The following is a 16,430-nucleotide window of genomic DNA, read 5'->3' as shown; positions in this document are numbered from 1 at the left end:
GACCTCCCCAAACAGTCTTTAGTCCTGTTCACCCTAGCATGGCCACTAGAATGATCGTGGGCGAAGCTCAAGAGCTTTATCCAGTACTTAGTTGGAACTACCAACTGTCTCGGAGGATGCCAGTCTTCCTGGTGCCCATCAGAAAGAATTTCCTTGTATAAAAGTCCTTTTTCTACAACAAACCAGGATCAATTAGAAGAGCTGAGAGGTGGTGGGTTGCTCCATGCCGCCGTCCAAGCTCCCTGGAGGCTTTCATCTGCTTCCTGTTTGGCCTGGAACTGTTCCCTTATTGCTGGAAACATTAGTTCCTCACTGGATTGTGGACCTGGGCTTGGTCCCTCTGGAAGCGATGCAAGTGATGGGGCTGTTTCCGTTGACTGTGAACCGCTCTCCGCTGGTGCACTATGTGGTATTTCAGGCTCTGGCTGAGCCTCTTGTGTAGGGTTATCTGCTGCTGTTGCCAGTGCAGGCTCGGTGGTGCCCTCTGGTGTTGGAGCTGCAGACGGGGTTGCAAGTGCTGGATTCAGTGCTGGCAATGGTTATGGTGCTGGTTGCTTCACCAGTTCCGGTTCTGGGACTGGCTTTGGTTGGGTTTCTGCGACTGGATCCGCTATGGCTGTTTCAGTCGTTGGCAGGGGATCCAGTTCCACCACATCCATCTGAGTCTCTGGTAACACAGATGGGGCCCTGGTGCAAGGCTCAGGAACAGGGATAGGTGTGAAAGCTTGCTTAGTCTGGCTGCGGGTGACCATTCACACCCTCTTGGCCAGCTTTACATGGTTGGCCAAGTCTTCCCCCAGCAGCATGGGAATGGGATAATCATCATAGACTGCAAAAGTCCACATTCCTGACCAGCCCTTGTACTGGACAGGCAACTCGGCTGTAGGCAAATCAAAAGAGTTGGACCTGAAGGGTTGAATCGTCACTTGGGCCTCTGGGTTGATTAAGTTGGGGTCCACTAAGGATTGGTAGATAGCTGACACCTGCGCTCCAGTGTCCCTCCACGCGGTGACCTTCTTCCCGCCCACACTCACAGTTTCCCTTCGCTCTGAGGGTATCTGGGAGGCATCTGGGCCTGAGGACCTTTGGTGTGACCCCAGTGCAATGAACTGTAATCTGTTGGGGTTCTTGGGGCAGTTGGCCTTCAGATGCCCCAGCTCATTACATTTAAAACATCGTCCAGCTGACGGGTCACTGGGGCGAGGTGGGTTGCTGGAGAATGTTGTGGTGGGAAGATAAGGGGTCTGGGGTTTTCCTTGGGGTGTAGCTGAATCCTTGGGCTGCCCCCGGTGGTAGGGTGTAGTCTGAGGGTGTCCCTTCTGGTATCTGCTCAAACTGCGACCAGGACTGTTCCTCTCTGCTACCTCCACCCATTTTTTTTTCAGTTTGCTCCTCTCCTCTGGTGGTCTGGGACTGCTCGTATTGATCAGCATAAGAAGCAAGACTTTTTGCTGAGTCAATTTTCTTATCCCATAAATACTATTTTACATCATTACTGGTCATAGGTCAGGAACTGCTCCTGTATCATCAAATCACCCATTCCTTCAAAGCTAGTTATACCCCTTCCTTTGACCCATTTATCGAACAGATCCTTCATCTGGTTTACATAAACCACATTACTTAGTCCAGCCCCTCTCTTAAGGGCTCTGAATGTTACTCCATAGGTTTCAGGTGTAACCAAGTCCTTAAATTTATCATAGCTTGAAGTGTCATCAATGGGCATCTTAAAGATTCTGTCCAGAGCTCTGCCAGTCAATTTTGCTACCAATGTGGTCATCTTGTGATCATCAGGAATTGCATGGAGTGTGCACAATCTCTCAAAGGTGAGGAAATATTCAGCAATATCACAGGATTCATCATACTGTGGACATAGTTGCTCCCATTTGTGGATTTTTGGGGAAGTGGAGCCAGCAGCTGAAGGATTTTGTCTCCAACTCTATAAAAAGCCAGTTCATGCTTCTGGTCCTCCATAGCTCTCCTGAGGGCAGCCTCTTCTCTGGCTCTTTCTGCCTCCATAGCTCTCTTGTGGGCAGCTTCCTCTGCCTCCACAGCTCTCTTGTGGGCAGCCTCTTTGCCTTTCTCTTCTCTTTCAGTAGCTTCTTTCTCGAGTTGTTTTAATTAGAAAAGGAACATAAGAGACTGATTGTTCTCTTGTGCTTCCAGTCTGGCTAAATCCAGTTTTTTTTCTGGATGCCACTTTCTGTCATCCTAGCTTTTCTGTGTTTAACCTAGCTATACCCGAGAGTTAGAAAGAAAAAAACCAACCCAGCTTGTGAATTCGTTTGGTACTGTAACTTGACCCCTCTGCCTTCAGGCAGAGAAAAAAAAAAAACTAACTGCTCTGAGCAAAATCCTGTTTCCAAGCAGCCAAAAGGAAAGAAAAATTTGTCCTTTTGAAATCCTGCTGTGCTTTTGGTTCAAAAATGATCCCACCTCTCTGCCACCATGTCAGGGTTCCTTCCCCACTCTGAACTCTAGGGTACAGACGTGGGGACCCGCATGAAATACCTCCTAAGCTTATTTCTACCAGCTTAGGTTAAAAACTCCCCAGGCACAAATTCTCCCTTGTACCTTGGGTTTAAGTAACGCTGCCACCACCAAGTGATTTAACAAAGAACCAGGGAAAAGGACCACTTGGAGTTCCTCTTCCACCATGTCAGGGTTCCCTCCCCACGTCTAGGGTACAGACGTGGGGACCTGCATGAAAGACCCCCTAAGCTTATTTCTACCAGCTTAGATTAAAAACTCCCCCTTAGCACAGGGAAAATTCACAAGCAAAACAAAAGATAAACTAATCCACCTTGCCTGGCTTACCTATACTGGTTGCAATATTGGAGACTTGGATTAGGATGGGTTGGAGAAGATGGATTTCTGTCTGGCCCCTTTCAGTCCCAAGAGAGAACACACACACACACACAGAGCACAAAAAACCCCTCCCCCCAAGATTTGAAAGTATCTTCTTTCCCCATTGGTCCTGTTGGTCAGGTGCTAACCCGCTTATCTGAGCTTCTTAACCCCTTACAGGTAAGGAGGAATTCTAGGCTACCCTTCACTATATGTTTAGGACATTAGCTTTATAGGTGGATATAGAATGTCAGTGTTTAATTTCTTCGCTTTCATGTTCTGTCATTTTGTATGCTAACCGTATTATTTTTTGTTTAAAGTTGTAAACTACATATCATGTCATTTATTGAAATTATGTATTAGGGCACTTGCAATATTTATCACCACCTAATTTGGGTAAATGAAAACAAAAGCAGTATCTAAGCAGCATACTCAATGAGCAGCCTTACCTTCAATATGAGACCCCTGTTCCAGGAATTTACAAGTTCAGCAGCTCTTTGGTCTTTCCAGCTTATAAAATTATGAAATGGTTTTCCTGTCTTCCTGAAAACCAGTAAGAAAATAGGATTTGAACATTTCAATTTGAAGCTATGGCAAGCATATTGCTGAAAAAAATTATATTGAAGTGTTTGAAGAAAGAGAATGTCTGTTAGCAATAATTCCTAAAACAACTGCATAAAATTCTGGTGGGTTTGAGAAATTAACAGGCACTTATACACCATCGTGCGGAGTGAAGTTCTTAGCCAGAACTGTAGCTCTGGAAAAAGAAAAAAGAAAAAAACAAAACAAAAAAACCCCCACTTTTGTAAAGCATAATCAAGAACAAATCAAAAGTTAGGCAGCCATAAAACTGTTCTGAATTGCTATAAAATGTATCTGTACGAACAGCAGGATGTGGCTGATGCTGACTGCTCTGAGGCAGGAGCTGGAGAGTCTGGGGATTTGAATATTGAACTAAATGAGAGTGAACACTGTAATGTAGTTGTGAAGAAAGCTAATATCATTCTGGGGTGTATTAACAGGAGTGCCATATGTAAGACATGGGAGATAACTGTCCCGTTCTACTCATTACTGATGAGCCATCAGTTGGAGTACTGTGTCCAGTTCTGGGAGCCATACTTTAGGAAAGATGTGGACAAAATGGAAAGATTCCAGAGGAGAGCAACAAAAATCATAAAAGTTTTAGAAAACTTGACCTATTAGGAAAGATTAAAAACCTGGACATGTTTAGTCTTAAGACAAGAAGACTGAGGGGGGCCTGACAACAGTCTTCAAATAAGTGAAGGGCTATTATAAAGAGGACTGTGATCAATTGTTCTCCATGTCCCTGAAGTCGGACTAGTAGTAATGGGCTTAACATGAAAGAAGGGTGATTTAGATTAGATATTAGGAAAAACTTTCTAACTATAAGGACAGCTAAACTCTGGAATAGGCTTCCAAGGGAGGTTGTGGAATCTCCATCATTGGAGGTTTTTTCAGAACAAGTTGGGCAAACACTTGACAGGGATGGTCTAGGTTTACCTGGTCCTGCCTCAGCACAGGAGGCTGAGCTTGATGACTTTGAGGCCCTTTCCGGCCCTACATTTTGATGATTCTATGATTTCTGTAGTTTCTCCCCCTGCCTACCATATACGCTAACTGTACTTGAAAGCCATGTTGGAGATCTGACACGTACAAATCTGTCAAATGCCAGTCAACTCTGAGTACCATGGGTGCAAAAAGTGAGAAAATGGGAACAAAGAGTGAAGAGAAGGACAGACCAGACGCAATAAAAACAGATGAGTAACAAACTGCTCTAGCTTAAAATAAAAATCCACAGCATCTGATCATGATGCTGTCCCATAATAATGAACAAAATAAGCTAATTGAGTAACATTTAAAACTTCTCCCTCACAGATTTAAGAAAATACAAGACTGTATTGGATTTACACCTTCTTCCAAAGGCGTCCGATTATAAAAATCAGGTTCAACATATTATCTGTATTATCATAGTGTCTAGAAGCCCCAGGACCAGGACCCCATTGTTAAGTGCTGTGCAAACATAGAATAATAATAATAAAAAAAAAAGAGATAGTCCTTGCCCCAAAGAGTTTACAATCCAAGATCTTGTCTACACTTAAAATGCTGCAGCTGTGCCACTGCAGAGCTTCAGTGATGATGTTATCCATACCAAAGGGAAGGGTTCTCCTGTAGGCATAGATAATCCACCTCCCCAAGAGGCAGTAGCTAGGTCAATGGGGTTAGAGCCGAGTGATGTAGTTAAACAGGAGTGTGGATTTTCCAGACCCAAGTGACATAGTTATACCAACCTAATTTCCTAGTGTAGACTAGACCCATGAGACAAGACAACAGATATAGATGGACAGATGGGGGAGTAAAAGGAAGCAATGAAATACAGGATTCCAGAAAGCAAAATAAGAGCATGTATGTGACTCAGATTCTTTGGTCAAAATTCAAATCATCAATCAAGTTGCACCCAGCACAGAGCACGTTAAATCAAATAAATTTAAATCATCTGATTTTTTAAAATTAAATGATTAAAATCAGATTATGGCTTAACCAAACTAATTTTAAATATTTTGTTATTGCAACTTTAGATTATTTTTTAACTAACTAAATTATGAATGCTGATTTTTTTAAAAGCATCTACTGGTAGGGTCTTTTATTTGCAGTTTACAAGACTGCTACAAGCAAAAAACCAGAATACTGAGAACTAATGTTCTGATTCTTGCAAACACTTAAACAGTATGTAATTTTACTAACCTGAATAGTTCTACAGTAAAAGCTGTGCTATCTGGCCCTGTACCAACCAGAAAGCTCTATAAACCGGCATTTCTAATCTTCATGGAAAGTCCCGGTTTATAGTCGAGTTGGCATGGGGCCAGCAGGTTCCTTATCTGGCTCCATGTGGCTCCCTGGAAGTGGCGACATGTCCCTGCTGCTCCTAGGCGGAGGAACATCCAAAAGGAGTTCAGCGTGTGGGAGGAAGTGCAGGTCTGGAGCTTGAGGTGCAGGAGGAGGTGCGGGTTTGGGAGGGAGTTTGGGTGCAGGAGGGGGCTCGGGGTAGGGGGTTGGGGTGCAGGAGGGGTTTCGGGATACTGGATCTGGGGCACTCACCTCGGGTGAATTGTCCCTGCTATTCCACAAGTGGTGACCTGTCCCTGCTGTTCCTAGGAGGAGGCATGTCTAGGCAGTTCTGTGCACTGCTTCTGCCCACAGATGCTGTCCCCACAACTCCCATTGGCCACAGACCCAGGGCTCGGGGAAGGGGCAGCGCACAGAGCCTCCTGCCACGCCTCCACCTAGGAACAGCAAGAACAGATCACTGTTTGCAGGGAGCCGCCTGAGGTGAGTGCCTCTGGATCCAGCACCCCAAAACCCCTCCCACACCCTAACCCCGATCCTCCTCCTGCACCCAAACTCCCTCCCAGAGCCTGTACCCTCGCATCCCCTCCCACACCCCAACGCCCAGCCCTGCACCCAAACTCCCTCACTCTCAGTTAACTGGAATTTTTCACTTACCAGCACCCCCCATTCTCCCAACATGCTGGATAAAAAAAGCTTTTACTGTATTAATTTCAAAGGGACTACTCGTGTTTCAAGTTAAGCATGTGCACAAGTGTTTGTAGCATCAGGGGCTAAAAAATTGTAGCTTTTATTAAAATATTTTCTCTTAAGTGGCATAAAATGTTTGTCACTTCAAAACAAATTTGCTTCAGTACTAATAAAAAGTTATTACTGCTTTCAGTACTTTAACACTGTGTGACACTCATTACCTCAAAGTAGCACCCTGGAACCCCCATATTCATCACTGTAATAGGATTATATGTTTTGTACAATGTGTGCCTTGTAAGGTATCATTTGAAGAGTCTTGATCTGTTGAACATTAATATCCTGTTGGACTGTATACATTATCACTGTATATGAAGTTATGAAATATTGTAATATGTGTTACTGAAATATTGTGTGTGGTTGGGAGATGCCCACACCCAGCCTTTCAGACATGTGCTGATGGCCCATTAAAAGGGAATCCACTTTCCCAATGGCCATCCCAGAGACTTCTCAGAGAGAGCACGTAGACAATGGAGACTGCCTGACCAAAAGGGGATGCCTGCACATGACATCACAGCAGGGAACTTTTAAGCAGCTAGAAGAAGGTATAAAAAAAGAAACAATGACATCATCCCTTGGCTTCTCTCCCTGCCCAACTCTACACCTGGAAGAATGTCTGAAGGACGAAAGACTTTCAACTGGAAGGAGTTAGGTCCCAGGCTGAAATGGGGTCCAGCCTGTGTATTGAGGAACTGTAAATCTGCTTGTAACATCTGTCAGGGTGAGCAAAGCTGTTCAGTTCAACTCTTTCCTAGATTAAAAGTTTAGGATTTAGAATGCGTATTTACTTTTTATTTTCTTAAAGTAACTATCTCTGACCTTTATGTCTACCATTTATCACTTAAAATCTATCTTTCTGTAGTTGTTAAACTTATTTTAATGTTTTATTCTTCCAATGAGTTTGTCTAAAGAGCTTGGGAAATCTACTCAGGTTACAAAGGCTAGTGCATTTCCTCTTTCCTATGAAGAAGTCAGGCTGCTAACCAATACAAAATGGTACAGATCTGGGCTGCAAGGCTGTGGAACTGGAGGGAATTTGCTGGAGCCTCTCTACTGATGGTTCATGAGAGGCTAAGAGATCGTTCATGTAACTCAATTGGGTGCATCCCTGCCTTTGAATGGCTGTATACGTGCAGTACCTGCCAGAGGTTTGTAGCTTCACATCAGTATCACAGTGAGAGGCATCCCAAGTTGGTGGGTTTGGAGAGCTCAGGAATCCCCCAGTCCAGGCTCACCGCAGGGACCCTGTCACACACTGTTATTGTGAACTTTTTAATACAAAGGTAACAATTTTCAAAAATAGGGGCCCGAAGTTAGGCTCATAAGCCTACATTTAGACATCTACAGGTGATATTTTCAAAAGCACCTAAGTAACTTAGGAACATGTGTCTTATTGACTTCAAACTGCATATTATGGTGGAGAACAGCCTGGTCAAAGTATTTCCACTTTTGGACTTGTGGAAGTTCAATATATCAGAAGATTTATAATATAACAATATAACAATAATATAATATAACAATATAACAATCAGATTTTGGTTGTAAATACAGTACGAGCTATTCGCTTATCAACTTTGTGTTTCAGTTTGTGTTGTTCTCACAGTAAGGATGTTAATGAGGCTCTGGATTTGTCCTTTTCAACACAGATGAGCATTTTAAGTTAAACATCTTAGTATGTAAAATCTGAAATTCTACTAACAATTAGGAAACTAATTAAAGAAACAAGTACTAAACATCCAGTTCAGTAACTTAAGACTATGGGAAGAGAGTAAAAAACTAGCAATATCTAAATAAAAATGTTGTGATTTTTTAATTTAAAAATTGGTTTTTATCCACCTTAATTGCACTCATGTTATAGCAAACCTCCAATATCTGGCCTTCAGCCTGGAGAAACTGAGGTGAGTTTTATCATCAGGAAAACAAAACCAGGGAATAAGCGTAATTATTTTTTCCATTTCCCTGATGTGAGCAATGTAACAAAGGAAAATAAGAGTCTTTAAAGACATAAAAGTTTGGGAGCATAATGTAATAAAAATCTTATTCCAGGGGCAACTTAGTGATAAAAAAGTGTTATTTGATTCATAAAAATCTACAGAATCATCATTTCAATGTTGTCACCCTTTGGGCCATGGCAGGAGGATTCACTGCCTCCCCTCCCCAGTTCCCAATTCCAGATCCTCCGGTTGATGGAAATTTTGATAATAAATAATATTGCTGGAAATGGATGGAGCTGTGTATCATTCAAAAGCTCTTTCTCCCACAAACACAATGATACTAAATATGATAAACCTAAAGCAATTATGTAGATATATATTTACGAAAATGTTTAAAAATCACCATTTTTTAAATCATACTTTGAACACAGGCATGTCAAACATGCAGTCCTTACAAAGTTAAATTGTGACTCTTGATTGATAGTACTGTGTTATCAACTAATGCTCAGGACATGATACCTGATTAATTTTTGTAATGTTACATAATACCACAAATGGTCCTTACTTGACCTAGATAGTTAAGTAAGCACAATAAAATGTGTATGAGAGACATGACTTCTTCTCTGGACCTGCCACTTAGTAGCCGTTATCCACATATGGGAACATACGAATTCCCCTCTTCCTGAGGTAGACCATCACCATGACCATACATTTGATAAAAACCCAGGGGGGAAGAAGACAGACTGAAAGGAAGGACCATGTACTGAAAATGATGGTTCGCCATGATGAGAAGTTGTCTGTGGATCGGGAGAATTGCCACATCTGGAGCAGAGATCCCCATCATGCAGTGCTTCCCTGCTTTTCTGGTCCCAGAGTTCTGTGCAGTTCTTGCCTTGGAATCTCTGTTCTCTATTCTGTATGCTAAAGGAGATGCCTCCTTGTCCCATCTTTGATGCAAATGAGGCAAGGGGAGTTTCCTTAATCCTGTCATCCTTATCCCAGGGATTTAGGTGTGTCTCTTCCTGTCACAGAATATCAGGGTTGGAAGGGACCTCAGGAGGTCATCTAGTCCAACTCCCTACTCAAAGCAGGATCAATCCCCAATTTTTGCCCCAGATCCCTAAATGGCCCTCTCAAGGATTGAACTCACAACCCAGGCCAATGCTTAAACCACTGAGCTATCCCTCCCCCCCATGGAAAATACACGTCGGGCGGGCTTGTCAGTGCCTACCCCGACGTTGAGGCAGGAAAAGACCAGAGAAGTCCTCAACTTATTATGGCCACCCTCACGTAGGTCACCGCTTCATGCTCACCCTGCAATACTGGTCCCAGACTCTCACAGTACATACGGGGTGAGTGTAGAAGTTTGTTCTCTCTTCTCTGCCCCCTCACAGGTCCCGAACACGAGCCATGACATCCCACTGTTGCACCAGCACTCTGCTGTTCATAGATGTCTAGAGTCTGATGCTGTCCAGGGTCTATGCTGAACCTGTGATTCCTCTGAACCTCTGGAGGTGCTTGCCAGCTGGAGCCCAGGAAGTAAAATTGCTATGCCACATGAATGGATTCTGTGGCAATGGAAGCAACCCCCTTTACCTAACTGCAGTGTCACTACCAGTTCTACGCTGTCGGCAACTCCTCGGGTTGCCCTTGGGAAAGCGTTGCCAATTGCATGCAGAGTGCCACTGGGGAGTCACTCAAGTTTTGTTATGAAACTAAGACCACACCAGACTCCGTCCCATTCTTCTGTAAGCCACTGTGGTCTCGAGAGGGTCATACACCATCAAACGCAACCAATGACAGCCTCCCAGGTGGCAGAAGGTGCAGGATAGTCCTAGTTTTCTCCGCTCTTTGGGGAGCAACCATGCCCCCCCTACGTGTCATCACTGTCGTTGGAACCTAGACACCTCCGTTACCTGGAGATGAACTGCAGCTGTCTCTGATCACATCAGCAAGCAAGAATATCACACGGGTCCTTGTAAACTGGGAACCGCTGAACTGAACTGGACATCAGCTGGACATGACTTGATTCAGCAAGGTCCCCCAGACTGGGTAGTTCCATTAAAGGGCACACCTTGTGACAAGCTCATGCCAACAATTTGGTTTAAATTCTATGGGCACATTGCCCTTTTAGAGTGATTCCATGAGCTCGGATTGTACAGAATGGAACTGGGCCAACAACAACAACAAACAGTTTTAAATTTTGACCATCTGATCACAAACCTCGCTCCCCTCCGACGATTAAGAGAACCAGTTTCAGGAACCCATGTGTTGAAATTGGATCAACAAGAACATTTGGTTCTTCAACCTCAGACTTCTCTGAAGGAGGTTCAAATCCACTTAGAAGGCATGAATATCTCTCACATAGCACCTGTATGCGCTCCCTTGATTGGAACTAGCCATAAGGATTGGGATGAATGGATAAGAATGTGGTAAGGGGCTGACCATGTAAATAGATTTTAGTGATTGGACTGCACCTGTAGGAACAGGAATCACTTTAGTTGATGCCGCAAACATAGAAGTTCTGGCTAATAAACTATCATATGCCACTGAAAATATAGGAAAGATGGGAACCCCATCAATAGTATCTTTGAAACAGTTAAGTGAGGAACAGCAGTTAATAAGTAAGGTATTTCCTGGGTGAGAAAGACTCATAGAAAAAGATTAAGAGTTAAGGATGTCTGGTGTACAGTCCCTCCAGAATAATGTTGAAGTCAGCTGTAGCTCACAAAAGCTTATGCTCAAATAAATTTTTTAGTCTCCAAGGTGCCACAAGTACTCCTTTTCTTTTTTCATTGACTTAAGCGTGTGAGCTCAGGCTCTCACCCAGAACATAATCATGGGAATGATTAGGCAAGCCATAGCAGGCCAAAGTCCCATGGAGGCAATCAACTTGATTCAGCCCCATGTTACGAAGGAAGAATTAGTCCTCCGGCCCTGGTGGAGACTAGTTAATGCTTCATACAATCACCACCAGCAAAGCTTGCAGTTATTCCTGATAACTGTGGTAGGCAAAGAAATTAGAGTAATCCACCCAGTAGTCCCACTGGAATCACAGATTAATGATAACTCAGTAATGTATTCTAGAGATCCTAACACTTGGGCCTGGCAGAAAGATAATGTGTGGAACACAGTAAATGTAAAGGGGTGTAGGAGAAAAGAAGGTTTGGGCTATATCTGTGAAGATCAAGCATTGGAGGAACATGATGAATGCTTCTTCCCACAACCTGGGAGTAAGTCTCACTGTTCCTTCGATGTTATCCAGGAAAAGGGGTCTGTTTTTATCTATGTTGATAAAGCGTGTGTGTGTGTGTGTGTGTGTGTGTGTGTGTGTAAGAACAAGAGGTAATATTGTACTGATTAATGGACACTGGATTTAACCCATGGTGTCTTACGTTAATCGCTGTTTCTGTAATGTAACCACTATTGTTAGTTGTGATATTAAGTTTTCTGTGCCTATCTGGACTGTATAACATTTGAAAGCCTATCCTGAGCTCTACAAGGAGGTTTTCCCTCATTTCACTGGGAATGGGTCTCACTGCCATTAAGGGACTATTAAATCATCCCACCTTAGAAACTGAGCTGCAGAAGCTCCGAACTTTGGGGGAGAATGGAAAACTCGAGATTCAACACCACAACCCGGAGATCTCTAGGCTAGCAGTTACAGTTAAAAAACACAGGTCATCAGTCCTGGTGGGAGACTTTGCTTGCGTGGGGCCCCAGTGCAACAGGTCTTTTAAATATCATGCTTCACCCCATTGTGGTGATCATCGGTTTCCAAATTATACTAGCAGTTGGTCTGGTTCTACTGGTTTGCTGGATCCAGTGACTGATGTGGCGGCTGCAATGGATTGAAGATCAGACCTGGTATCACCGAGTAAGGATGTGATGGGGATACTTGCTCAACACAAGCACCACATCAATGGGAGGACTTGTTACCTAGCAGCTCTGTGTTCTTGGGGAACCAGGGTGCAGTACCCAGCCTGTCTGACTCACAAAAGACCTTTCCCCCACCCTCTGGCCGCTGCTTGAACCAAAACCAATCAGAAGAAAGATTTACAAAAAGCAATGAAAAGACAGGGAGAGACACACCTAAACCCCTGGGATAAAGATGACAGGATTAAGGAAATTCCCCTAGCCTCATTTGCACTGAAGATGGGACAAGGAGGCATCTCTATTAGCATACAGAATGGAGAACAGAGATTCCAAGGCAAGAACCACATGGAACTCTGGGACCAGAAAAGCAGGGTAGCACTGCATGATGAGGAATCTCTGCTCCAGATGTTAATGAACCCATGCCGGCACACACCCAGCCCAGTAGTTATCAGACCAATTCTAGTAATAAATCCTTTATTGGTATCCAAAATAGTGAAGCTCCCTAATTGCATTGTGAGCTCACTCCAAGGAACTCCACCCAAATCCAGGAATGATCAGCTCCCATGGTCTAGCCTGAACAAAACAACTTTGGTATACTTCCTTGTTTACACATAAACAAATCTAGTGTTCTCCCTTGAACTGCAGCAGGGAGAAGTAGAGCTCTGTATGAGAACACAAGTGATACAAGCAACACATTGATAGAAGTACAGAACACCCCCCACCCCAGAAGAGTAACCCTAATAAATGAGCATACCCCAAAGTAACGGGCAAAGCTATCCTAAAAGCTGATTGGATAAAGATTAAGTCTTCTGTAATGTAGAACTGTATAAAAGAACATGGTCCCCACCTGGAGAAACACTGGAGTAGAAACTGAAGAATGGGACTGAAGGACCAGACTAAGAGATCAGAGAAGGCGAGGACTATTATGGAAGGTGGAAGAACTTCCCAGGGCCCCAAAATGTGGTCATTTGGGCCCATTTACCAATTCTATCTTATCTGTTATTTGTCTGGCATAAATGTATGCCAGACACTATAAAGTGACAATAATTCTGTCTGAAATGATTAAGCCTAAATTGGATGCACTTGTGACTCAGTATCTCAACTTTTACCCCAAACATCTCCAATAGCGATATCTATGCCTGGATTGTGCAGCAATAGTTTTTTTGTTTTGTTTTTTTGTTAAGGAGTTACCCTCTCAACAAATGCTATTTCTGAAGTGTGATTTTTCCTGTTCTGTTTTCCACAATTAAAGAAGGTTTTCCACTTGGCTCTTCATGACATACTAGATGCATCCATTGTTCTTTCACATACTCTGTTATCTAACTCTCTGGAAGAATTGGGTAACAGTCAGGAACACTGCCTACAGAAAGTGAATCACAGTATATGCACTACACAAACTTTTGAAACACCAAGCTGTATACATTCCTAAACTGAGTAATTGTGTGATTTTATTGCTGTAACTTTTGTCCTTCCCTTGCCTCACCTCCCTTTCTGCTATAGGTTATCTTCACTCTCCGTGCTCATGTAAAGTTAGATTGTAAGCTCTTTAGGGTTTTTTTTTATTTGTTCTGTAAAGTGCTTAAATTTATAGGGCAAACCAATACACTTTTGCAACGTGCATTCATTTTAACCTGCACACACTGTACATACTTGTTCCACGTAATGAAAGTTCCTCTCTGTGTTGAGATGCCAAGACCAGCAATTTGATTCATTTGTAGTCCTGCAGCTAAAAGTAAAAATATATTTTCAAAGTTGAGAAATCACTTTTATGCTAATATTATAACATGACATAAATACACACCTTATGGAAAGTTAGGAAATTACTCAACAAATGTAATAAATACTGATTTTTACTCATTGGACAGCTAAACAAGTGACATAACTGCTGAAATAACCAACTACACAACACGAATCTGCAGAGCTAGACCAATTTGTTCCAAAATAGTTGGATATATAATCCTGGATTTTACAAAAGCAACATCTGCACACTGGCCCTTTCATTGCCTATATTTTTATTAGGCAATCCCTGTAGGCTTATTCAGGAAGCATCACGAGGGGAAGACAGATACTGTGCCCACATGGCAGAAGTAATGAGACTTTCAATAGGGACGTTCTAGATATCTTTGGGAGCATAACATAGGCTAGATGAAAGGCAAGGAAGTCTCATGAATAAACAAAATCACTTTTGTGTTGTACGGACAATGGAGAGGCTTCACCCTGATAATTTAGGGCTTATTGATATTACTAGTTTGTAGAAGCACTCAGCCAGACAAAGTATCCCTGCCCCGTGGAGCTCACAAGTCTAAGAAAAAAATAAATTTGTGATCTCTGAGCTACAGAAAGGGACTTCATATAATCATTTAAGCTCAATAAGGCAGAACTCTTTAAAATGAATATTTCTAGAATTAAAAGCAAACATACTAAATGTGGTCTAAAATTTCTATTTTGTAAATGAATACTTTTATAAAATCTTCTAAAAATAGAAATATCTCCACAATTTTCTTTTCTAAATTCCAGTGAAAACAGCTGTTTTAAACAAACTTTTCCTCAGAGTTTAAACCCAAACACTGCAACTTTAATAACCTGAACATGCAACTGACATCACTGATTTTAATTTTTTATGTCGAGAAAAAAAATCAAAAATACAGAAAGTGAACAAAAAGCATGACTAGCAACATACAAACTGGATTTTAATATAGGTATTAGTAATGTAAGAAATGTCTTTGTTTACTATACGATTTTTAAGTTGACAATGTCCCTTTACATTTAAAAAAAATTAATTTAATTGTAGAATTTCATATTTGCTGAGTGACTTACTAATTTTGTTATGACTACCTTTTGCGTAATAACAAAGTTATTTTATTTTAAGTTTAAAATTAGTGTTCCAGAAATTATATAAATGTTTGAAAACAAAATTTTGTCTTCACATACCCTGAAGGGAGCTCCGGTTGATTTCAAAGGGACTTACATGCAAGATGTCCAAAGGCTGAATTTCACCCGAAGGATATGTTAAGAAATCCCATTTAAACTGATGGACTATACACAGTGAACCAAAATTAGAATTAATTTGAGAATTTTGTTGCTCTCTGGTAAGTTATTACTGAAAGCTTCATTAAAATAACTAAATAAGGGCCCAACCCTGTAAACACATGCTCATGTGAAAATTTTTGTGCATTAAGTTATTTAAATGCCTAAGGGTTTACAGGATTAGGTAGACAGACCGTTCTTAAGGTATTTTGTAGTTTCCTATTCAGCAGCATTAATATGTTTTCAGCAGATGACGTTGCATAAGTACAAAAATAACTAATAGATTAAATGATTTTAGTTAACATCAGCTACTATTATTTGGTTTCATGAATGATTACCTTGTACTGCCTCTTTTATTACATCTGTGACCTGAGTCCACAGAACTTCAGGATCTAGTTCAACCCAGCCAAGATGAGGATGAAGTGTTTCTACCTGTTTACAAGAAGTATAATATTACTATGAACAGTAACAATACTATGAGTGTCCAGGCTCCTGCAGTACGCACAATAGGGACCAGTATACATCCCTACTGTAACTCCATTGACACACTGGAGGAATATTAGAGATGGATCTCACCCCTTTACATTTAAAATGTTCCCTTTAATAAGCCCATAATACAGAAGGGTTCATCCCCAAAGCTTTAACTGACCTTCCTGCTCACTGAAGTGGAACAAGTAGGCTCATTTAGGTTTTTTTTTTTTTTTTTTTTTTTTTTAATATTATCAACTTTATTACAATTTTAAGAACATAACATTAATATTATTTTCTTCTAAAAGTGTTTCAAATATTTTTCCAATTGCTTTGATACTTTAGAATTAATACGTTATTTCTTGTCTTTTTTATCAGTTACAGAAGAAACACATATGTAATCCAAAAACGAATGGAAAACACATACAAGTAAAACATTCTAAAGGAATTGAGAAATTGTCTTGCTAGGCAGGAGAAAATCTTGTCCGAACTGTGTTAATATTCTCAAAGCAGAAAGAGTTCGTTTTTGTTGCACTCCAGCAGGAAGGAAATTCTGCTCAGATAACTGAGAAGGAGGAAGGTATAGAAAGGACTTTAATTATAGTCTTTAAGTAGAGTCTTAAGTCAAAAACTTACATTTGTTGCAAGTTTAATAATTTTTTTTAAAGC

General features: G+C 41.6%; 1 protein-coding gene across 2 annotated transcripts in view; it reads right to left on the bottom strand.

Annotated features, from left to right (window-relative positions):
• Positions 1-16,430, bottom strand: part of TFDP2 (transcription factor Dp-2) — a 259,198-nt gene that overhangs the window by 236,139 nt on the left and 6,629 nt on the right. For both annotated transcript variants that reach the window (XM_007054994.4, XM_043522835.1), the window contains exons 2-4: positions 15,632-15,725; positions 13,917-13,992; positions 3,294-3,387 (exon numbers count right to left, since the gene is read on the bottom strand). In XM_007054994.4, the coding sequence (XP_007055056.2) occupies positions 3,294-3,387; positions 13,917-13,992; positions 15,632-15,725 (264 nt within the window). The remainder of the gene's footprint in view (positions 1-3,293; positions 3,388-13,916; positions 13,993-15,631; positions 15,726-16,430) is intronic.

The sequence above is a fragment of the Chelonia mydas genome, chromosome 9 (genome assembly GCF_015237465.2).
Source record: "Chelonia mydas isolate rCheMyd1 chromosome 9, rCheMyd1.pri.v2, whole genome shotgun sequence".
NCBI lineage: Eukaryota > Metazoa > Chordata > Testudines > Cheloniidae > Chelonia > Chelonia mydas.
This window is presented reverse-complemented; position numbering and strand designations above follow the sequence as displayed.